The sequence below is a fragment of the Dromaius novaehollandiae genome, chromosome 3 (genome assembly GCF_036370855.1).
Source record: "Dromaius novaehollandiae isolate bDroNov1 chromosome 3, bDroNov1.hap1, whole genome shotgun sequence".
NCBI classification, from domain to species: Eukaryota; Metazoa; Chordata; class Aves; order Casuariiformes; family Dromaiidae; genus Dromaius; species Dromaius novaehollandiae.
In genome coordinates this window covers 1,797,310-1,819,040 of record NC_088100.1, presented here as the reverse complement: position 1 = coordinate 1,819,040, position 21,731 = coordinate 1,797,310, and the positions used below count along the sequence as shown (strand labels likewise).

The window sequence follows — 21,731 nt, the reverse complement described above, 5'->3', positions numbered from 1 at the left end:
TGAGGGGCAGAATTTGGACGTTTAAATTTTTGCCTAATGTCTCACAGGACTCCGAAGTGTAGAGCATGATCCCTGAGTGCTCACAGTGCTCCTGTCACTCTGGGTCAGCTCTCACTGCTCTCCTGACCGCTCAGCTGGTCCAGATGCTCGAGCACACATTTGGCTGGGGGCCTGGGGTCTCCGTCCCAGGCTTTGGCGAGTCCTTTCCCCTCATGCTGTCTCGGCTCCCCCTTCTCTGAAGAGGGCTGTGCTGGGTGGCAGGGACCCAAGGGTGTCACCACCGGGATGCCACCGCCTTGGTGGGACAGTGTTTGCCAAGGGACGAGCAGGGGTTTGGGAAGGGGAGTGAGACAAGGCAGCTCCTGGTCTCAAGGCTGTGGTCAGGGCACCAGAGCGAACCTCCCGGCCAGGAGACAGAAGAGCCAAGCCCCCATTTCCGAGCCATGGATGGGCATTGGGGCGGAGGGAGGTCCATCCCCTCCACGCCCCGGTGCGAAAGCCCCTCTCCCAAGCGCTCTCCGCTCGCCGTTCTGTCTGTCCACCCGCCCGTCCGTCCGCACTAACCTCCCGTGGCCTGGTTTGTGTCCCGCGCCGCCCCGCTCCCCCTGCCCCTGCCCTCCCGCAGGTGCCTGAGGGTCTGTGTGCCAGCTCGCCCGCGCTCACCAGCCCCGTCGAGTACCAGTCGCCGGCCAGCTCCCTGCACACCCCGCCGCTCAACCGCCACAGCGTCTTCAAGCGCCATAGCATGAGGGTAAGAGAGGGTCTCCGTGGCCTCGCTGCGCCTGGAGGACGTCCCCGCCTCGTTCCTGGCCCGGCGGGGACGTTGCATGCGGGAGAGGAGGGGGCTCAGCGGGAGGGTAAGAGATGCACCGTGCTCTGCTTCGTGCCACCGCCGCGCCCGCTGCTTCGAGCTAAAAGCCCTTCCTGACTCCGCTACGGGAGGGTCAAATCCTGCCAATGTCCTGCCCTCGAGGGCTGTTTGCTGGCTGCTTGGGTTGAAGGGATGGTGCCGGCTCACGCAGACCTGCCAAGGCCCCCGGGGTGGCTCCGGCCCCCAGCGACGCGTGGTGGCACGCATGTCCGGGTGGCACGCATGTCCGACGAGCAGGCGTGGGGCACGGCTTGCACGCACAGCGCAGGGCGCTGGCACCCGAGCTCCGCCGTCACCGCTGCCTCCCCCTGCCAGGAGGAAGATTTCCTCCGGCCCAGCAGCAAGGAGGAGGCGCAGAAGCTCTGGGAGATGGAGCGGCTCAAGATGCGGCAGGTCCTGGACAAGCAGCAGAAGCAGATGGTGGAGGACTACCAGTGGCTGAGGCAGGAGGAGAAGTCACTGGTGAGCAGCGTGGGGCTGGCGTCGGGGTGTCTGTGGGGCACTTCCAGCTATTGCATCCTCGTGAAGGCAGTGGGAGACCACCCGACTGCTCTTCCTTGCTTTAGCCCCCAAGGCACGATGCAAAATGTCCCTGCTTATAGACAACCTTCAGTGAATTTTTCCTGTGCTTTGCTGAATGTTTCACAGCATGTGTTTTTCATTTACTGCAGTCATTAAGGTCATTTTTCACAGCTGAAGAACCCAGTTTTATCCAAGAACAGCTTCTGGAGTAACCAAAATGCCTGCACCTCTTCATTTTCCGCACTCTGTTAAAAATTTCACAGAGCTGCTATGGGAAATGAATATTTTGAAACTTGGGGAATTTTTAAATACGTGCAATCTCATTTTAATGGGCTTTGGTAACACTTTTTAAATAAGGAATCAAGATAGCTAATGGGTGACTAATGCATCAGCTTTTAGTGAGACAAGCTTGGAAGGAAAAAAAAAAGTCTTTTATTAGATCAACTGACATAGCTGGAAAAGAAAAAACCCAACTTTCACCACCTCCCAGGTCTGGGGGATGAAGCTAGCTTTAAGGTGATGAGCAGCTGGAGGCAATTGCTTGAATTAAGCTTAATTATTTTGAGCAGCAGTTAAAGGAGGCTGGTGGCCCTGGAGCAGGAGAGCAGATAGGGATGATGGGATGGGGTAGAGCTGGAGAGCTCTTCCCTGGGGAGCAGTTAGCTGGCAGTGGGATTCAGGGCTGGCACTGATGGGTTGTAAAGCCTGAACCTGTACCATGTCCCTGGACCCAGCAGAGCTAAGAAAATGGGTTCCCATGGTGTATTTTCTGGGTTTCCCAGAGACTGGTCCTGACAGATCAGCGGTGGTTTTCCCTGGCCCCTGTCAGGCAGTGCAAGACGGGGTTGATGCTGCTTTTCCTGTTCTGAATAGGGCTGATTAGAGTCAAAATTTGAGGAAGTTTTGCCGGGCAGGGGAGGGAGCAGCTCTGCGTGGGTCAGCCCCCGCATTTCCCTCTGGTTTCTGCGCCTTCCCGTCGCTGCGGATGCACAGTGATGCGTGTTGCAGCCTGGCAACCAAAATCCTCGTGAAACCGGGGGGAGAGCCAAAATCACTGCTTAGCAGTGTGGAAACCGGCTAGAAAAAGGGATTCACTCAAAGCAGCCCTGCGCGAGGCCCGCTGCTGTTTCTCCCCCTGGGAGAGCATCTCCCAGGAAGCCTGGAGGCAGCTCCCCAGCCCTGTTTGCCTCCCTCTGAGACTGGGATGGAGTGGGATCCCCTGCGAGCCCTGTACCACCAATGCCCCCATGGCTTCCCCTTGATTTCGGTGCCTCTCACAAGGCTCTTTCCCCTCCGCAGGACCCGACCGTGTTCATGAACAACAACGTTCCCCCGGTGAGTGGTGCTGAGGGTGGAAACTGCTTTCAGCTGTGCAGAGAAGTGCAGACACCTGGGCTGGGCCTGTTGGGAGCATCCCTCAGCCCAGGGTTACCTGTCTCTGAGCTCCCCAAGATGTGCCCTTTGGTATTTCGTTGGGGAAATGCGTCCAGAAATGTTAATGGGTGAAATTCTTCTGGTCTGGGCCTCCCCCCCAAGAAGTCCAGGCATGGCCCTGCCATGGGGGTGGTTTCCTCTCCACCTTTGTTGCCTCCAAGTCAAGTTTGTGCCTCTTACTTGCTGCTGTATTTCTTTCCTTTGCAGCTGCTCCCGGAGAAGGAGACAGATTACAGTGAGTGCCTACCGCTGACCCTGCCATCCGCCCCTGCGTGGGGAGCACAGGGCTGCCCACGGCCCCGATCTGGGGAGCACCCGCTGCTCCCGTTGCACCGGTGCCAGCGATGGGGTTGGGCTGCAGCACCCAGCTGCAAGCAGAGGCCCCTGCGCCGAGCTGCCGCGTGCCTGGGGGCTGCATCCCCTGTGGCTATGGCATCCTTTGTGTCCGTAACCCCATGAAAGAAATCCCAGATCGTGGGAAGTAGCTCTGCCTGCCCTGGGGATCCTGGGGCAGAGGGAGGCTGTGGCGTTGCCCTGCCCAGCCTGGATTTGGGGGTATGAGGGGATCTGATCCAGGCGCAGGGAGCCCTGCGGGTCACCTGCTCCCCATGGGAGCTGAGCCTGGGGCACAGCCCCTTTTCCCTGTCTGGTCTCTCCTGGGAAATGCCCGCGTTGCCCCATCATGGGCCCAGTTTCGGGGTGTCTGGCTGCAGGGGGGGAACACTGCTGCGGGGTGGTGCAGCACGTGGCATAGCTCCCGAGGGGGTCTTCAGCGTGCTCGTGTGTCCTGAGGACCCGCCAGAGTGACCCTCCTTCCTTTCCCTTACTGACGGCATAGCGGAGTTCACGGGACCACCCCAGAAGCCTCCGAGACCTGGGGCGCAGGTAAGGCCACCCCAGACCACGACACCGCGGTCCCAGTCCTCCTGGATGCCCCGGAGTGTGCGGAGACCAGCCAGGGCTGCCCACGGCTGGTGGTCTTTCCCTCCGGGTGTCTGATCCGGTGATGTCCCCATTCCCCAGCAGTCCATCCACCCGGCCCCCACCGCCAACCTGGACCGCACGGACGACGTGGTGTACAGCAACGTCATGGACCTGGTGCGGTCTGTGCTGCAGCTCAAGAACGAGATCAGCCTGCTGCCCCCGGAGGGGTACATCCTCGTGGTGAAGGTAGACGGGGAAGGGAGGGGGCAACGCCAGGGCTTCCTCAGGGGAGCAGGAGAGCGAGTCACAGACCCGTCTGCTGAGTAGCTCCCACCGAGCATCCTTCTCAGGAAGGCCTTGCACATACAGAAGGGAGCATTTTCCAGCATTCGCGGCTCCTCCATCGGGTCCTTGAGTCAGTGATGGGAGAGTTTCCAGCATGCTCTGCTTCTCCATTGGGTTGAGCGAAGGGTGGGAGCGTTTCCAGAATGTCCTGCTCCTCCATGGGCCCTTGATGGGGAGGGAAGTGTTTGCCATCGCGTCCCCTCCCCAACGGGATCCTTCAGTCGATGGTGGAAGCATTTCCCACCGTGCCCCACTCCCCAACGGGGTCGCTGACCCTGCGGCATGGGCTGCTCCCGTGCACCGCTTCCCACCGTGCCGTGCCAGGAGGACCCGGGAGCACAGCTGTGCCTGGAGCCGTCCTAACCCTGCCACCTTCCTTGCAGAACGTGGGCCTGTCCCTCCGGAAGCTCATCGGCAGCGTCGACGAGATCCTGCCGGTGCTGCCCGCGGCCTCGCGCACAGAGGTAGGGGCCACGGAGGAGGGAGAGCGGGGAGTTCCCCAGCCTTGGAGCAGGGATGGGTCTGGTGTGGGTTGGGGTGCTCGTGGCGATGGTACCTCTGCGTTTAACCCCTGCGTGTCATGGACAGATCGAGGGGACCCAGAAGTTGCTGAACAAGGACTTGGCCGACCTCATCAACAAGATGCGCCTGGCCCAGCAGAACGCCGTCACCTCGCTGAGCGAGGAGTGCAAGCGGCAGATGCTCACGGCCTCCCACACGCTGGCCGTGGACGCCAAGAACCTCCTCGACGCTGTGGACCAAGCCAAGGTCCAGGCCAACCTGGTGAAGCTGTGCTTGGAGTGAGAGGAGGGGCGGAGAGAGGGAAGGAGAAGGAGTGGGGAAGGAGAGAAGGAGAGAGCGCACGCTCCTGTCGGCAGAGACAGGAGGAGAGCGTTGCGGAAGACCTGGCTTTTGTGCATCTCCCGTGGCCTCGCCATCCTGCCCTCCCTGTCCCCCCTCCTTCTGCAGCCGCTCGTGTCTTTAATATCACCTTGTCGGTCTTCTGAAGAAGGGAGCTATCTGGCGACTTGTCCCTCGAAAGGGCTGGGGTGGCCCTGGCCGTCCTTGAGGGAGGACGGAGATCCCTCTGGCACCGCCGGCACCCTCTTCCCCGGCTGCGGGGGGATCCAAGGGTCCGTTCCCCGGCCGCGGGCGGCATGTCGTGCTGGCGGCCTGGACCCCGCTCCTTGCTGATTTTCTCGGGGAGCCGTTGGGGACGGCGGCTGGGGGAGCTGGCTTCCCGGGAGCCCTGCGCGGCCGCCGGCTGCTCCCGCAGGACGGTGGGGGGGTCCCTGGAGTCGTTCGCCGGTGACCTGCGAAGGGACTGTTTGCATTTCCTTGTACATTGTATAGAAGAGATTATTTAATGACAGTGTGTGGATCCGCGCGCCTGGCTGGGAGCGGTTCTCGCGCCCTTCCCTGCGGCGCGGGAGGGATGGGACCCTGCCCACCGCAGCCTTCGGTCGCACAAACCGCCCGTGAGAACGGCATATCTCTCCGAGCTGCTCCGTGTAAGCAACGACAGCAAAGAAATCACTGTTCGGTTTGTGCTTGAGTTGGAAATTGTACGGTTCGGGCTTTTCCCCAGCGTCTTCCCACAATGCTGTTCATTCTGGCTGAGATAAAACCATGCACAAAGTCCGGCGGTGCCTGTGCTTTCCTGCTCCCGTTGTGCCTGCACAACACCCTGCAATGAGGTTCTCCCTTGCTTCCCGTCCCCCCGTGCCACCTCCTCTGGGTCTGTCCCCTCCAGCCGCCTCGGGTGCGTTTGGCACGGGGGTGCTGGGGCTCCTCGGGGTGCTGGGGCTCCTCAGGGTGCTGCCTCCGTGCTGCGTCCACGTAGGAAGGAGCCAGGTCTCGGCTCTAAGCAGGTCCCTCTGGACCAGCCTGGCACCCAACCGAGCTGCTCACGGCACAGCTCCAAGTGGCTGCAGCCTCCAGCCCCATCCTGAGCCCCATTTCACCCCCATTGACCCCATAATCCCTACGAGAGGCCCAAGCTCCTCGTTCTCCCCCTGCTCCTCCTCCAGGGCTTACTACCAAAAACACCTGAGGGCTGGTGGGTGCTGGCCAAATCCAGGAATAATAAATACATCTATGCGCTTCTGCACAAACACGCATCCAGCCAGCCGTGCCTGGGCACTTGCTCCCTCGGGCATCCCTTTTCCCAGCCCCAGGCTGCGTGCCCCAAGGCTGTAACACCCCCGGGATGTTAAGAGCTCTCAGCGGCACCAGCCTAGTTTCCTCCTGGGTGCTTCTTCTGAAACCCCCGGACTGCATCCAACGCTGTGATTTCTGGTTTGGTCTCCTGGAGCAGAAAACGTAGCAGCAGAAACCTGGTGTCTCTCAGGGTGCTGAAGGAGAGACTAGAGCCCTTGTAAGGCTTGGTCTTCCAGGATACATTGAAGCTAGAATTAAAAGCTGGACTGTAATCGTCAGAGCGAGGTGGTGCTGGAGCTACAGCCTGAGGCAGGCAGGGAGTGGAAGAAAGCAGCCGGGTAATCTTTGCTGCAAGCTGGAGAGGTCCATTTGTCTGGGCTTCACCAAGCCACCCACCTTTCCGATTCAGCTGTCTCCATCTCCCTGCTGTCTCTGAGTGGGTGAGAAAGCAACGGCTTGGGCTTGTGGGTTATGGAGGCCCTCACTGATTGGACTCGAGGTGTGCCTGGGCTGGGCTGGGCTTTGCAAAGCAGAGCTCCCTGAATGACCAGGAGCCTTTACCTGTTACCTGGTCAGCCTCCGATGTGCACGGCCATCCTTCCCCACCTGCATCCCAATGGGGACAGGTCACCCCCCACAGCAGAGCTCTTGCTTCACCCCCCTGCAGCCAGCTCTGACTGCATTTCCCACCGTGGTCCCCACTGCACCCCAAGACGCTGCCAGGGAAGGACAAGCTCTGACGGGACGGGGCCACAGCGCGTGCTCGAGGGCAGATGCTGGACTCATCGGAGCGTCCTTGCTGCCGGAGGGAGCCGGTGCCCGTGCACAGTGTCCGCTGCGGCTCCTGGGGAGGAGGCTGTGCCCATGCCCCCCGCCCAGCTGTGCCCCTAGATCATCCCCGCCAGGTAGGGCGGGAGGAAGAGCCCCACGGTCCCCAGCAAGCAGACGATGATGAACATCCAGAGGAAGATGCGGTCTATCACCATGGCCACGTACTTCCAGTCCTCCTTCACCTGCCGAGCAGAGAGGGGCTGTGAGCGTGACTGCATCCAGCTGCGAGGAGAAGACCCTGCCTGCGCTTGCGAGGATGCTCTTGGGCCAAGGAGACAACCCAGCTCTCCCCTGTCCTGCCATTTGCCTCGGCTCCCCGCAGCAGGATGGGGAAATACCCATGCTGAGTCTTGGGGAAACCCTCGGATTACCAGGGCTGGGGCGGCTGTGCAGAGCCCGGGGCAGTGCAACCCCCACTGAAGGTCTCCTGAAGTCACCTGGCTGAAAACGGGCATGCAGACCACTGAGCCGGGTCTAAGCAGGCTGGGCTGGTCTATCCCCGGTCTCTGAGGGCAGGATGGCGTGGGCTGGCTGGGGCCTTCCAACATCCCTGATCCGAGCCTGGGGGAAGCAGCGCTCCGCTGCAAAGCGATGGAGCATCCCACCAGCCATCCTATCGCGTCCCCGTGGCGGACAAGCCCCAGCAGCTGCCCTCTGGCAGCAGCGGCGTGGGGGCCCCCGGCCACCCCCAGCCCTCGGGGGTACCCGCTCACCGAGAAGTCGGCGTCCTCTGCTCGCAGGTGGTCAGCGATGTACTGCACCCCTTCCAAAGCCTTCAGGATGCTGGGGGACAGCAGCAGCCCCTGCTCTGAACCGGCGTCGTCGCCCTTGGGGGGCACCCTCGGGCCCCCCAACGCCTTCCTGAACTGGCGCCCACAAACGTAGCGGCACTGGGCGCCCTGGGCGTGGGGGCCTGCCTGGGGCACGCGGCTGGGGTACGTCTTCTCCTCTTCCTCCTCCTCCTCCTCCTCCTCCTCCTCTTCTTCCTCCCACTTGTCATCCACGTCGGTTTCCAGCCAGCACCGGGAGGTGCTGAGCCTCGTCCCCGGCAGGTCGTACTGCCCGGCGGCCCCGTCGCCGGGAGGCAGCGCAGGCGGCCGCTTCATGAAGAGCCACCGAGGGATGAAGTCCAGGAAGAAGCTCCGCACCCAGCAGGGCATCTTGTGGGTGCTGGGGGAGCGGTGGTGGACGTTGAGGACGAAGACGGTGATGATGATGGAGAGCGTGACGAAGATCATGGTGAAGAGGAGGTACTCGCCGATCAGAGGGATGACCAGGGAGGTGGAAGGGATGATTTCCGTGATGAGCAGCAGGAACACGGTGAGGGACAGCAGGACAGAGATGCAGAGCGTGATCTTCTCCCCGCAGTCGGAGGGCAGGTAGAAGACCAGCACGGTCAAGCAGGAGATAAGCAGGCAGGGTATGATGAGATTGATGGTGTAGAAAAGTGGGAGGCGGCGGATGATGAAGCAGAAGGTGATGTCGGGGTAGATCTCAGTGCAGCAGTCGTATTTCTTGGAGTTGTAGGTGCCGATGGCATTGATGATGGCCCACTCGCCGCTCTCCCAGTAGTCCTTGAGGTCCACGTGGTGCTCCATGTTCTCCAGGTCGATCTTGGCCTTGTCGTAGGTCCAGGAGCCAAATTTCATCTTACAGTTCTGCTGGTCAAAGGGGAAGAAGGTGACGTCGATGCTGCAGGAGCTCTTGTAGATGGCGGGCGGCACCCACTTCACCTTCCCGTTGGAGAAGAGGTGGGCCTTCGTCATGTGGGTCACGGCGAACTCCCCATCGGCGCTGCATGGGGCAGAGAGACGCAAAGATCAGAGGAGGCAGGAAGGTGCTGAACTTGCTAAGGTGGGTGAAGGCGGCACAGAGAGCCCTGGCCATGCCTCGCTCTGTGGGGTGAAGCGATGCCCTAGAGTTTCCCCTGGGAAATAGGGGCAGGAGTTTCCCACCTGGCTGAGCACGCAGGAAAATCAGCTCTCAGGGCTGATATTGGCCTTGATTTGATGCTGTGGCCCTATCGTGCATCCTCGCACAATGCCAGGTTCCCCCCCACCAGACTGATTTGCACCCGTGCCAAAAGGGGTGGGATGGGGAGCAGGGGCCCTGAGGGGCTGGAAGAGGATGGGGGAGGCTGGCCCCACGGCCACCCCTTCTCGGCGGTGCCACTCACTTGTTGTAGAGCACGATGTCGGGGATCCAGATCATCTCGGAGGGCACGCGGATGGAAGTGACGTTGTCAAAGTCCGCCGGGTTCCAGCGCAGCTTGTAGTCGCTCCACTCCTGGGGGGACACGAGGAGGGAGGGAAGGGCATCAGGCTGCCCCAGGGTCCATCAAGGACCAGCACGACCCTCCTCTTCCTCTTCCTCAGGGTTTCTCTGCCCCAAATGCCCTCCCAGACATGCTCCTGTCCCGCAGAGGGAATAGACTCCTACCTGCTTCAGCCAGACGTTCGTGGTCATCATTTGGTTCTTCTCATCCTGCAGTGGGAAAGAGGGAGTGCGTGAGAGACGGCTGGAGAGAGCTTGAGGACTTGTCCCATCACCTCATCAGCCCCCAAAGAGTTGCTTTTGCCCCGACAGTTCCCGCAGCTGAGCTGCTCCTCCTCTGCCCTCCACCTCCATCCACCTCTGGGGTTCAGCTACTGGAAGACACTGGTACCAGTATGAGTTGAAGGAGAGACTGTATTTCCCTGGAAATATCTGCTCACTAGATGGCAGCAAGAAATAGCGTATTGTGGAGCAGGGCTGTGAGTCGCTCCACCGACATGGTGAAGCCTGGCTGGGTGGACAAATGCCTAGTGCCACTGATGGGAGGAAAGAGCAAGGGGATGGATGGATGGATGGGCACAGGGATAGCCCTGGCGGGGAGGGGTAAGGATGGAACAGAGGTAGGGAGCTGTGCAGTTTTCCTTTGATCCTCTCGCAGCCATCAGGGGTGAGGAAAGATCTGGGGTGCTCCAGGAGGGTCCCCATGCAGCCAGCACTGTCCCCTGCACCCCAAAGCTTCCTGAGGCATCTGCCCGGTGCCGGTCCCCACGGCTGCCTCTGCCCCAACCCGGGGTAGGTACCCTCCAAGGAGGATCTAGCCTGGAGGGGTGGAGATGGGGAGGGACCCCTCAAAGGGAGGGTGCCCGGCCCGGCGGGAGGCAGGATGGATGGCTTGTCACCGCTGGAGGTGTCAGGGTGGATGATGCTGCCTGGACGCAACCTTGACGGAGTCTCCCCCAGACCGGCAGGCAGAGGGGCAGAAGCCCAGGTGGAAGCTGCCCTGAAGCATCGCCATCGAGCGAGCCCTGCGGGAAAGCCGGGCAGGCCAGGGCACACGTCGGCTGCTGGAGCGCAGGCCTCTGCCCCGGGGCGGGAATGAATCATGTCCTGAACTCACTGAGCAGCTTCATCCACGGGCCCGGCAGGCATCTGTGGCCATCTGAGAAGCCCTCAGGCATCTTCAGATGTCTGCACGGGGCTCACAGATGCACCACAGGACCTAGGAGACACTGGTGCCCTCCTAGCGCAGTGGCAATTGGGGCTCTCTGGGGCATCTCAGGTGGCTCCAGACACCCCTGTGAGCCTCTCTGCTGGCTCGAGGGATGCCCAGACACCCGGCTTGGACGGGCACCGATGCTGTGTACAACTGCAAGCAGCGAACAAGACTTGCCTGACGTCTCCTGAACCCTGTCCCAGGATTTTCCTCCTTGGGACCCCCCCAAAAAACCCCTCATCCTGGACTTGGACACCTAAAAGCACCCAAAGATGACATGGTCTCAAGCAGGTGGGAGAAGGGACATCCTTCCCGACCCCCCAAAACCGGAGTCCTGGATGGGGCACGAGACCCAGGGCTGGTGGGGGGGACCCAGCGCCCGGCCGGATACGCACCACGTCGATCAGCTGCGCGATGGACAGCCCGAACTTGACGATGACGACGTCGGAGGTGTTGGGCACCGGCCGCGACCACCGGTTGTAGCCGGTGAAGAGGTACTTGAAGAGACGCTCCTCGGCGTGGCTGTGGGGCTGCTCCTGCACGCAGGTGGCTGCAGAGAGATGGGGACGGATCTGGGCTGGGGCTGGGGGCAGAGCTCCCGCAACCCTGAGGTTAAAAGGGGGGGCATGGCTCCACTGGGGTGGGTGGGACGCAGGGACAGCACAAGACCTGGGAAACCCTGGAGTAAATCCCACTGGAAGTGGCACCCTGCGTTTTGTGGGGCAGCCCGGCCCAAGCGCAGCGTTTCAATGCAGGGAGGGACTCAGGACGCCTGGGTCCTCTGCCCCTCTTTGCCTTAGACTCAGGGTGACGCTGCACAAGCCCCTCTGCTCCTCACCACGGCACGCAGGGGTGCTAAACCCCACGGTGTGGCGGGCAGAGAGAAATCAGCCCCTGCAAGGCCCTGTGCTATTGCTGGGGAGCGGAGGACTGTGCAAGCTAACCCTGGCACGAACCTTGGTGCAGAAATCCCGGTCTAGGACACCTGAAGACCCTTTCACAGCCCCTCTGCCTGCTGTTTCTGGTGCTGACTAGTTCAGTTTCACAAGGCGGAGGCCCATCGCTGAGCCAGTCCTTGAGACCACTGCAGCCTTCCTAGAGCCCGTCTCCCAGCCGGGCCGGAGGCCAAGTGGGGAAGGAGTGAAGTGCACTTTGCTCCGCATAGAAAAAGCTGGTGTTGATCGACAGCGCTGCCAGCTCGCCCACATGTCTACGTGGCATTGCTTGGGTGTCCTTGCTCGCTGCCAAGCTCCATAAATTTCTCCTGGTGCAGAAGCACTTTGCACGGTGAAGAGTGGCCAAAGGAAAACTGCAAGGGTGGCTCTGCCCTGAGACCAGACGGCTGTAGGTGTAGACCCTGTTGTCAGAACATGCCCCATGCCAGAGCGGGAGAATCAAGATGCCCAGCTCCTGGGACGACTTTTATTAACGGGAGGTGGAAGAAAAATCTTGCTGACTCGCATAGGATGGGGCTGGGGTCCCAGACCTGCGTCCCCTCGGGGGTCTTTGCAGTGCTGTGGACCCAGAGCCATGTTTTGGAGCAGACCCCTGTCACGACCCTCATCCTGACCCCATGCCAGGAGGGTGCATGGTGGAAGGACCACGCCAGCGTGGAGGCTGGGACGGGGAGACTGCGCGGGGCGAAACCAGGAGAGAACAGGTTTTCCATGTGTACGAGCTGCAACTCCCTCAACCTCCCCTCCTTTCCCCTAGATCTGCCCCTGGGGCTACAACAGGAGAAGGTAGAGCTCCGGGAAGGAAATTTGGATGCCGCAGGGAACGCGGGAGCAACCCTTACCCGCCTGGAAGGTGACGAAGCACCACACGATGAGGGACGGCAGCGCCCGGGAGGACGGGAGCTCCATGCTGCCCGGAGCCGACGGCTTTGCCCCTCACGCCGTCGCCCAGAGCCGGTCTCCCCCGTGCCCCAATTCCCCGGAGCGGGGGTCTGGAGCGAGCAGGGAGCAGCTCCGAGGACCGAGGACAACCCTGCGTCCGGCGTTCCCCTGCCTGCTAACGAGCGCTGGGGCCGGACGAGCTGAGGATGGAGCTGGACGCGTGCTGGGAGAGCCGGGTCCCCGCGGAGCCTTCACACGCGCGCACCCAGGGCGGGGGCTGTCGCTCAGGGCCGGTCTGCACCCGAAATTTCATTGCTCTTCCTGCAGAGAGAGAAGCAAGCGACACTGTCGGACACCAAATCAGAGGGACCTCGAAGTGGACTGTGCAGAAGGACCATGGAGGAGCCCAAAGCCGGAGAAGGGCAGGACCGTGCGACTTCCTCAGTATTGGGCTTGTGGCCCTGGGTCTCATCTTCGCTGCCGACACGAGGCTGAGGTGCAGGGCGGTTGCAGGGCGCTGCAATTTCTTCCATGGCCTCTCACATCTGCTGGGTCCATCAAGCCAAGATGAAAATTATGGTGAGCAAAACAGCTCCCTCGGGCAATGTCAGAGCTGCAAACTGCAACTTTCTGCAGGTTCCCGCAGCGATAACTGGAAAGGCTTTGGAGCAGGGGAAAAGATCCCACTGGAGCCCCCTCCTCCCGATACCCATCCCTGGGGCTGGCTGCTCCAGCGAGAGCTGCTTCCAGCTGCCAGCAGGATTTCTATGGGACCTCGGCTGCTGCTGGTGGCCTGGATCATTGCAATGCTGTGATCCAGGGAAAATACCCCATTTCGCAAATGCAACTCAGGGAGGCAGGGTGCTGATTTGGGGAGCTCCTATCCCAGCTGGGGAGTCAACCCTCGGTGAGATAAAGTGATGGAGACACCTCAGTTTTTGCTGGGTCTCAGGGCGATGTGGGATAGGCGTTAAAAGGCAGAGCCTCCATCCCCAATAGCATTAACACCATAACGGTCCCAAAGCCGGTAAAGAAAGGAGAAAAGGTGCCTTTAAAAGCATGCAGGCTCTGCGGGGCTGGATGGGTGTTAGAGGAACCTCACGCCGTGCTTTAATGCAAAGCTTCTGGGCATCCCCCCGGAAAGCAAACCAGGCACTCTCTCCCCAGGGAAAGCCCCGGGGGTGGGTTTAGGGGCAGTGCAGACCCCTGCGGGGCCGTCCCCCAGCTCGGCTGGGTGCAGATGGAGAGCGGCGGAGTCCGTTCTGCCCCGGGTGGTTTCCTAGCAGGGATGGAGCCCAGATGCCAGAAAATAACTGGTTTTGAACATCCTTCTGCCCTCCTCCCCTGGAAACAATGCCGTCCCCTGGGAGCAAGTGTGGGGAAGCATCTCCTGGCTGGGGTCTGCCTACAGCCCTGCTCCGGGGCTGCCCGCGCGGCCGTGGGCTGGGAGAAGACCTTGCACTGTCCTTTTGGGGAAAGCGTCCCAAACCACCCCCTGAAAACACTTCTTCATCGCCTGGGTGCTGCAAAGGGACCAGAGGGGCACAGAGGATGGACTGATGTCCCCCAGCATGGGAGACACCCAAGCTGCTGGATCTCGCTTGCTTTGAGCCTTGGGGAAGCAGAGAGACCTCAGTCGCACATATTTTGGGGAAGGCCAAGGGGTTACTAATATTGCTCTCTTCGAAGAGGGATCATCCTTTCACCATCCACCCTTATCTATCCACCCATCCCTTCATCCATCCATCCATGGAAGTGCTCGATTTGCCTATTCAGCGAATAGGGAAATAACTGGCTCTGCAGAGGCACCGAGAGCTCTTGCTCGTGCGTACAAGGCGCCTGCCCCAAACCTGCCCCGCGAGCCCAGGAGCCGTCTCCACACGCCGTGCAATGACCCGACGGACTATTGCTTTGATCCCTGAAGCCGAGGGGGTTCCTGGAGAGCTCCCAGCCCCACCAAAGGGGAAGGCACTGATTTTTGTAAACAAGGAGCTGCTTCGGCTTAAATTCACAACTGGCATGGTAAAAGCGAGAAACCCTTATCGGCTCATCGTTATCTTTTGCGCAGTTTTCAACTTGCAGCTGGGCTGATGAACACGCAGATGGTGAAAGGGGTGGGAAACAAAAGGAGAAACAGCGGCCGCTGCACTGGGCTGAGGAGAGACTTACATCCCTGCCTCCCCTCGCTGAGATATCTAAATACACAGGGAAGTGCAAAAGTGGTGCTGGGAGAGCTGCTTCTGCCTGCTCCCTCTTTGGGTTCAATTATTCAGTGCTATACGGAAGGAAGTTGGGGATTTCGTGCTTGAGACCGCTTCGGAGATGCCCCACAAGGCACTCGCATCCTTGCAGACCGCTGTGCACGGATGAGAGCCGGACGGCTTTCCTGGAGGGATGCAGAAAGCTCCCGGACAGATGCTAGCAGCTCAAGGACAGACCCCACGAGCAGAGGATGCTCATGGACACGGGAGCTTGGCTAAGCTCTCCGGAGCCAACGCTCAAGCAGAGAGGCAGCAGCAATAGATAACTTGCAGAGAGCAGCAGAGATTGCGGTGCTGATGTGACTGTCTGCTCCTCTGCGTGGATTTAAAAGGCTGGGAGATTTTTTTTCCAGGCAGGAAGTTCATGCATAGCTGGAAAACTTTCCCTGCTGCTGCATTCCCATCACTCAGAAACCCAGGGGCACAGCGCTTCTCCCCTCCCCACCCTGCAGAGAGCAGGGAGACCCCCCTTACCTGCCGCAGGGAGAGCGAGGAAAGGTCCTGGGTGCTCCAAGGCATGAGGATGCTGCGCCGGGACCGCTCCGGCGAGGACTGGGCTCCGGAGAAGGCTGTCGCGGCTCTTACTCTAGCCGGTGACGACAGGGGCTGGGGGAGGAGGGAGGACCATGGCGAGAGCTGTCGGGGCAGGGGAAGGCGGGGAGGTCCGGGGGGGGCAGCGGGGAGGAAGGCTGCCTCTGCAATCAGCCCGGGCACCTTCGCAGAGCTGCTTCCCCAGGCTGGGAAGCGCTGGATTTGCCAGCGTTTCCTCAGCCTCTTGCAAGGTGCCGATCAGCCGGGGAACGGGCAAGGGGATGTCTTTCTCCTTGTGCAAGGACGGGGCATCGCACGGGGCTGGGCTCCCTGTGCCACTGCTGCTGGGGAACCTCCTGGGCCTGGGGTCACCCTGGGCTGCGGGGTTCGGTGCCGACCTGCCCGTGGCCGGGTGGCCCTGGGGCACGCGGATGTCCCTGTGGCACTGGCTGTGTGGGGGCTGCCCGTGCAGGCAATCGGGGCTGTGAGGTCTCGTCACCCCCCCGGCTCGGGAGCTGCACCTGCCTAAGGCCACGTTTGCACCTGGAAAATTTGGCCAAACAAATAGTTGCAGGATGGGGAAGAAAAGTCAGGGCAATATCTTGCATCCCTCTCCCGGAGATCCTTCTTCCCTGCGAGCTGTGCATGTGCAGCCGGGCACTGAGTCACCCCCCCACACCTGGCTGAGGGGTCTGCAGGGCGCAAATGTGGGGTGAGAACTGGCATGGGACCAGGATGGGGTTTGCAGGGTGCAAACGTGGGACAAGGACCGGGATGGGATCCATGGGATGTAAAAATGGGATGGGGACCCGGATGGGACTGACATGGGACTGAGATGGGGTCCGTTGGGTGCAAACATGGGTTGGGGACCGGCATGGGACTGGGATCATGGAATCACAGAATGGTTGAGGTTGGAAGGCACCTCTGGAGATCACCTAGTCCAGCCCTCCTGCTCAGGCAGGCTCACCTACAGCAGGTTGCCCAGGACCACTTCCAGAGGGCTTTTGAGTATCTCCAAGGATGGAGACTCCTCAACCTCGCTGGGCAATTTGTTCCCGTGCTCTGTTATTCTCATAGTAAAGAAGTTTTTCTTCATGTTCAGACAGAACTTCTCATGTTTCAGTTTGTGCCCATTGCCTGTCATCGGACAGCACTGAAAAGAGTCTGGGATGGGGTCCGCAGGGTGCAAACACAGGATGGGGACCGGCATGGGACTGGGATGGGGTCCACACGGTGCAAATGTGGGATGGGGACTGGGATGGGGTCCGTGAGGTGGAAATGTGGGATGGGGATGGACATGGGACCAGGATGGGGTCTGCGCAGTGCAAACTCAGGGTGGGGACCAGCACGGGACCGCCATGGGACCTGGGCAGGGCTACTTTGAGAGGGAGGACGGTTCTCTGACGGCAGGAGGAGGGGAAACACCAACCTCCCCCCTGCTCACCAACCTCCTGGGTGAAGACTCGGCCCTCTCCCCAGAGCCGTCTCTCTCCTTCCTGCCTGCTAGGAAATTTAATGCGTAACCTCTGCATCCCTTCCTGCAAATGAAGCCCAGGGCTGCAATTTCAAGCCCTGGGGGACCTGCAGAATTGTTTGCTTCCTTCCTTTTGGGAGATAAACGAGGAGGCAGACTCCAGTGTGGAGGGGGCCTTGATTTTTCCACTCCCCTGTGTCGTGCTGCGTGACGCAGGACCCCATCCTGAGTTTCTTTCTGTGCTCCTGGCTGAAGGCAGCGTGGTGGTGGCCCAGCCGTCCGTGTGTCCTTGGGGTGCTCAGTATGAGAAGCTCATGAGCAGAAGGGATCACGGAGCCAGCGCCGCAGCATCCACCCCCTCCCCGCACCACGGGGAGCTGATGGCAAAGGTGGAGGGGTTCGGTGTCTGGAGATGCTCGATTTGATCACCCCGAGCTGGCACGACGGGGAGGGAGGATGATGGAGCGAGGCTTATTGGAGGGGCGGGAGTCAGCTGGGAAAAGCCGGTGGTGCCTGCAAGAGCCCGCCCAGGGCCCCGCGCTCCCAGCTGGGAATATCGACCTCGATCGGCCGGTGTGCAATGCAAGGCTGGGGGAATTAGGGAGAAAGATGTGTCCGCTTAGACTGCTGCGAATTAATTAGGAAAAAAAAGCCAACTCCATTGATTTGCTGGGGAGGAAAAAAACCGGAGCCGGCTCCTGGCCGGGCAGCCGGCGGGGCGGCGAGGGAGCCGGGGCCGGACCGCGGCCGGGGTGAACGCTCAGCGCGGCAGAACCAGCTCGCCCCACGCCTGGAGAGACCCGCGGATGGGGCAGGCTGGGCTCCAGCACCGGGTCTGTCCGGGGCCCTGGGGCCGGGGAGCAACCCGAACGCTCCCGGGGCCCCGGGAGCAGCTATTTGGGCAGCGGAGGGGCCGATTGCGCTGCAGACAGCAGAGGAACACGCGTTTTCCCCCTTTTCCCTTTGACAGCGGAGCACGGAGATAACACAGACGCAGCGATAACAGATGCTCCCCGACGCCTGGTACAGCGCAATGCGTCTTTATTATGCTGGCTGCAGCTCCGAGAAAAGTGCTGGTGAAGCCCAGGGGTATTTCTCACTTTCGCCTGGCCTTGGGGTGGGGGCTCTTGCACCACAGACGTACGGGGGCTCTTGTGCCCCCCCGAGCCCTCCAGCCTCCCATCAGGAGGGTTTCTCTGTTTCCAGCTGTTTTCCAGTGGTTGGTGCTACCTACAGGCTAGGAGGGCCCTAATTTCCAGCCTTGGCTTATTTCTGGCCAGTCCTTCTCCGGCGTGTGATCCAAGGCTTTCCTGCAACTTCAGCCACGTGCATTTACGCGCAGCAATCCCACCCCCGTCGCGGCCTCGGCTTCCCAGCTCGGAAGGCCCCAGCTCTCCGACCAAGGCACCAGCTGCTAGCGGCTGAGCAGCAAAAAGGCTTTTTAAATCAGCGAGCCTGGATAACGCGCGCCGAGCGCTGTGTCTGGGCTGAAGGATTAACCAGGGCGGGAGGCAGCCTCAGCCCTTGCCCGTCTGCGCCAGGTTGTTGCTCACCACGGAGGCAGAGCCACGTCCCCAAACGCCTGGCTCTGGCTCCTGGGGTTAGTTTTTAGCAAACGCTGGGACACCGCGGAGCCCCAGGAGCCCGGGCGAGGGCTGACAGCATCCAAGCAAGGCGAGCGATGTGGCATCGGTGCCTTATATGTTGGCGTGCCGGTCCAGCTAGCTGCGAACGGCTATTGGAAAAGGGAGCCTGCATGGAAAAAGCACTGTGAAGAGGACCAAAGGGTTGGAGAAGGCTTGTGGCAAGAGGTTTCACGTCGGGTCTGTCTAGTTGCTTGCACAGAAGAACGAGAGCAGAATTGAATACAGCCTGCTAATATCTGCTAGGCAGAAAATGCCCAGGGCCGAGCAGGGAGGGACTCTGCGGCACCACGAGCCTTGTTGCAGGGCCGGGGCCTCAGCTCGCTGCCCGGAGCGGTTATCCCGAAGACGGCGGTGCAGGTAGAGGGAAAGCGGGAGGATGCTTTCGGCTGCCCAGCAGTTCGGAGGGGAGATGACGAACCCCGATGCGCTCCAGTGCCACTCGACCCGGTCGGGCGCCTTTAGCTTTGCACACGTCTGCCCTTAGCTCTGCTATACGAGGGCTGAGCTCCGGCGGGATAAATGCAAGGAAACGCTTGGGTTGCACCGCGGGAACCGCGGCAGCTTGGCGCAGGATCAGGGCAGCGCGGAGCAGGCCGTCGCCCTTCCCGGGGCTCCCGCCGCCTCGAGCAGCACCAAGGCCGTTTCGCAAGCTCCCCGCTGGCGGGCTGAGCCCCCGGCTCGCGGCGGCCGGGCTGCGCGGGCTCCCTCGGAGAGGAGCCGCAGCGACGGGCCGGGGCTGGCGCAGAACGGGGCGCTGCCAGCGCGCGCAAGCAAGGCAGAGCACGGCGGAGCCCGGTCCGGCGACGCCTGCGAGCGCAGCAGGGCTTTTCCTCCACCGCCGCCCCAGCTCCCCTAGGGCTCGTCCGCGGCCCAGGCGGCCAAGCGCTGCAGGTGCTGGCCCAGCTCGGCCCCGAGGTGGTGGGAGGCGGCGTCGAGCTCCTCGGCGAGGTGGCCGGTGAGCCGCAGCACGTGCGCCAGCACCCGCACGCCTTTCCGCAGCCTGTCCGGGGCGAGAGAGCGGGGCTCGGCGTCAGCGAGCGGGTTGCAAAACCCTTGCGAGGTCGCCTGCCTTGCAGAGCAGGACGAGCTGCTTCGTCATCAGCGCATTACGGCTCAGCTGCGCTAATTCCTTCTAATCATTAACAAACGGCGAGCCCTTTCCCGTGCGTTTTTCCCTCGTCATCCCCTGCTTAGAGCAGCTTCGTGCCCCAGGAGGACTTCCAGCCGGCCCCTTTGCAGCCCTTCTCCTAATCTTAAATTAAGACTTGTGCCTTTTCTGTTTTCCTCTGCTTAGGTTAAAAGCAGGGATAAATGCAGGGATATATAAGGACGAGGGAAGGACAGAGAAGTGGGGCATGCTGCAAGGGCTTGGGGACCACTGATGGCTCTCGTGGGTGCTCTGAACAAGCCCCGGTTTGGGAGTGTGCATGGTCCAGGGCTGATCCCACCCCTGGAGTTCGGGGTCCTTCATTCTCCCAGGGAGCAAGAGGAGCATTTTCCACCCCATGTCCCCGGCTTGTCCCCCCACCGCCAGCTCCGGTGGCAGCTCGGACACTTACTTCTGCCTCTTCTCTGCCACCTCTGGGTGATCGGCTTCAGCCACGTGCACCTCCAGCTCCTTGCGGACGTTGTCCAGGCTCTCCCGAAACTCCAGATTAGCCCCGTGGATGGCAGGCAACGCCTCGGCGATGATATCCTGATACCGGGCTGCGCCGTCTTCCAGCTTGGCCGCAGTCTCCACCCGCTTCAGGCTGGCCCTGGTGTCCTGCAGGAGGTTCTTGAGATGGTCCAGCTCATCCCGGGTGGCAGGGGACGGAGGCGGCCCGCCGGGGCTGCAGGGGCTGGGGGTGCGGAAGGTGAGGCCGCACCGCTCGTCGCCTTCGCGGGGGTCCCCCGGTTCGGCGAGGTAGCGTCCGGCCCGGTCCACCCGGAGTGCCGAGGCCGTGCCCGCGTCGTCCTCCCGTCGCGCCCCACGGGCTGCGGGGACCAGCGCCCACAGCGCGACGACGAAGCACCACGCGCCCTGGGGCACCATGGTGTCCTGGGGGGAGACGAGGAGCTTAGTGCCCCGGTCGTGCCAAACGTCTGGGATATTCTGCCCGACGCCAGGGATAAACCCGGCTCTGAACTTCCCAGCCCAGCAGAGCTGGTGCATCGCACGCAAGCGGGTGCTGGAGAGCACCGGGCAGCAGCGGGCAGGCGAGGAAAGGACAGAAAACGCTCATTGCAAAGAGGAGACACGTGCCATCTTGACACCCTTGCTGGCCCCACGGCCAAGCGGAGAGCCGGGCACGGCCCTTGGAGACCCCATGGCTCCCCAGCGGGCCCAGGTGTCCCCCAGCGATGGCCAAACCTGTGGGTTTACATCTAGGCTGGGTTCATGCTCCTGATGGGGCGAAGCTGTGTTACACGGATAGATGGGCAGAGCTTGGTTCTCGGTCTCATACGGCTTAGATTAAAGCAGGTTTGAGAAACGCTAACCCTTTGGAGGGGTATTTTTAATCCCAGGACCTACTTCTCTTCCAAACGATCCCACTCCAGAATATATCGACTTTAAATGAGGCAGTTTTGTCCTTCGTGCGGTCGATGTGCTTTTCTTCTCCTCGGTGACCCGGGGGAAGGCCAGAAGGTGAGATGCAAAGCCAGGGCCCAGAAACGGGCAGCGATTTGACTTTTTTTTTTATTGCAATTCTTTCAAGCTGCTCTTTAATCCTGCAAAAAGCAGGACTGGGGGGGTTTCGCCCAGCCGAGGCAGGGCCTCGGCGGAGGAAGCCCCCGTGCCCCGGGACGTGTGCGTATCGCGACGGACGCCGGGTCCTGCTTGGGGTTGCCCCGTCCGCAGCCCCCTTCCCTGTGCCCCCCCCCCGGGGCTCCTCGCCCCCGGCGCCGGCAGCGGGGCCCCCGCCGCTCCCCGGCTCCCGGGCGGCAGAAAGCCGGAGGGTGCCAGGCCGGCGGGGCCGCAGACAATCGGGCTCTTTCAGAAACCGCGATCCCAAATAGTTGGCGCCGAGGCAGCGGCGCCGGTGCCAGGTCCCGCCGGCGAGGCCGGGTGCGGGGGCGAGCGGGCTCTGCTGCAGCCCCGCTGCCCGGCTCGGCGCGGGGCCGGGGCGGGGGGATGGAGAAGAGGGGGCGAATGCAAGCCCCACCGCCGGGCTGGGGGTCCGCTCTCGGGTCTCCCCCCTAATTGCGGGGGCTGCTCCAGGATGGTGCCGGTATAACTGCAAAAAGCAGTGCAGGTGACCGGTGTCGCTGGGAGACGAGGAAAGAGCAGCAGCAATGCGAGTCCTTGGGTGTCACGAGCTGCTCGGTTCTCAGCCAAGGCTCAGCGCCCTCCCTCCGCCCCGCGTCGCCTTCCCCCTTGCCCCAGCCCTGCGAGGCTTTTTTGGGGCGGAGGGAGCTAAACCGGA

General features: G+C 61.6%; 3 protein-coding genes across 10 annotated transcripts in view; 1 reads left to right on the top strand and 2 right to left on the bottom strand.

Moving 5' to 3' along the window:
• Positions 1–5,737, top strand: part of PTK2B (protein tyrosine kinase 2 beta) — a 32,708-nt gene extending 26,971 nt beyond the window's left edge. For 4 of the 8 annotated variants that reach the window (XM_026116584.2, XM_064508208.1, XM_064508211.1 and 1 more), the window contains exons 24-30: positions 626–751; positions 1,187–1,333; positions 3,035–3,062; positions 3,657–3,712; positions 3,851–3,997; positions 4,480–4,560; positions 4,685–5,737. In XM_026116584.2, the coding sequence (XP_025972369.2) occupies positions 626–751; positions 1,187–1,333; positions 3,035–3,062; positions 3,657–3,712; positions 3,851–3,997; positions 4,480–4,560; positions 4,685–4,900 (801 nt within the window). In that variant the 3' untranslated portion in view covers positions 4,901–5,737. Of the gene's footprint in view, positions 1–625; positions 752–1,186; positions 1,334–2,692; positions 2,999–3,034; positions 3,063–3,656; positions 3,713–3,850; positions 3,998–4,479; positions 4,561–4,684 lie in introns of those variants that run through there. The other 4 variants (XM_064508209.1, XM_064508207.1, XM_064508206.1 and 1 more) reach the window with 4 other exon arrangements.
• Positions 5,738–6,076: 339 nt separating this feature from the next.
• On the bottom strand, positions 6,077–13,479 carry CHRNA2 (cholinergic receptor nicotinic alpha 2 subunit). The gene is made up of 6 exons (XM_026116567.2): positions 12,373–13,479; positions 10,970–11,124; positions 9,527–9,571; positions 9,264–9,373; positions 7,801–8,881; positions 6,077–7,269 (listed from the first exon to the last, which is right to left on the bottom strand). Exons 1-6 carry the CDS (start codon positions 12,437–12,439, stop codon positions 7,144–7,146), a joined length of 1,584 nt encoding a protein of 527 aa, XP_025972352.2. The 5' UTR covers positions 12,440–13,479; the 3' UTR covers positions 6,077–7,143.
• A 4,218-nt stretch (positions 13,480–17,697) lies between these two features.
• LOC112993184 (uncharacterized) lies at positions 17,698–20,386 on the bottom strand. Its single transcript, XM_026116575.2, has 2 exons — positions 19,884–20,386; positions 17,698–19,324 (listed from the first exon to the last, which is right to left on the bottom strand). Exons 1-2 carry the CDS (start codon positions 20,357–20,359, stop codon positions 19,177–19,179), a joined length of 624 nt encoding a protein of 207 aa, XP_025972360.2. The 5' UTR covers positions 20,360–20,386; the 3' UTR covers positions 17,698–19,176.
• Between the last annotated feature and the right edge of the window lie 1,345 nt (positions 20,387–21,731).

Coding starts and splice junctions, on each gene's coding strand:
- LOC112993184 (XM_026116575.2), bottom strand. CDS start 20,359: ATGGTGCCCCAGGGCGCGTGGTGCTTCGTCGTCGCGCTGTGGGCGCTG. Junction 19,325..19,883: donor GTGGCAGAGAAGAGGCAGAA/GTAAGTGTCCGA, acceptor CGCCCCGGACAG/GCTGCGGAAAGGCGTGCGGG.
- CHRNA2 (XM_026116567.2), bottom strand. CDS start 12,439: ATGGAGCTCCCGTCCTCCCGGGCGCTGCCGTCCCTCATCGTGTGGTGC. Junction 9,374..9,526: donor CGAACGTCTGGCTGAAGCAG/GTAGGAGTCTAT, acceptor GTGTCCCCCCAG/GAGTGGAGCGACTACAAGCT. Junction 8,882..9,263: donor GACATCGTGCTCTACAACAA/GTGAGTGGCACC, acceptor TGCCCCATGCAG/CGCCGATGGGGAGTTCGCCG.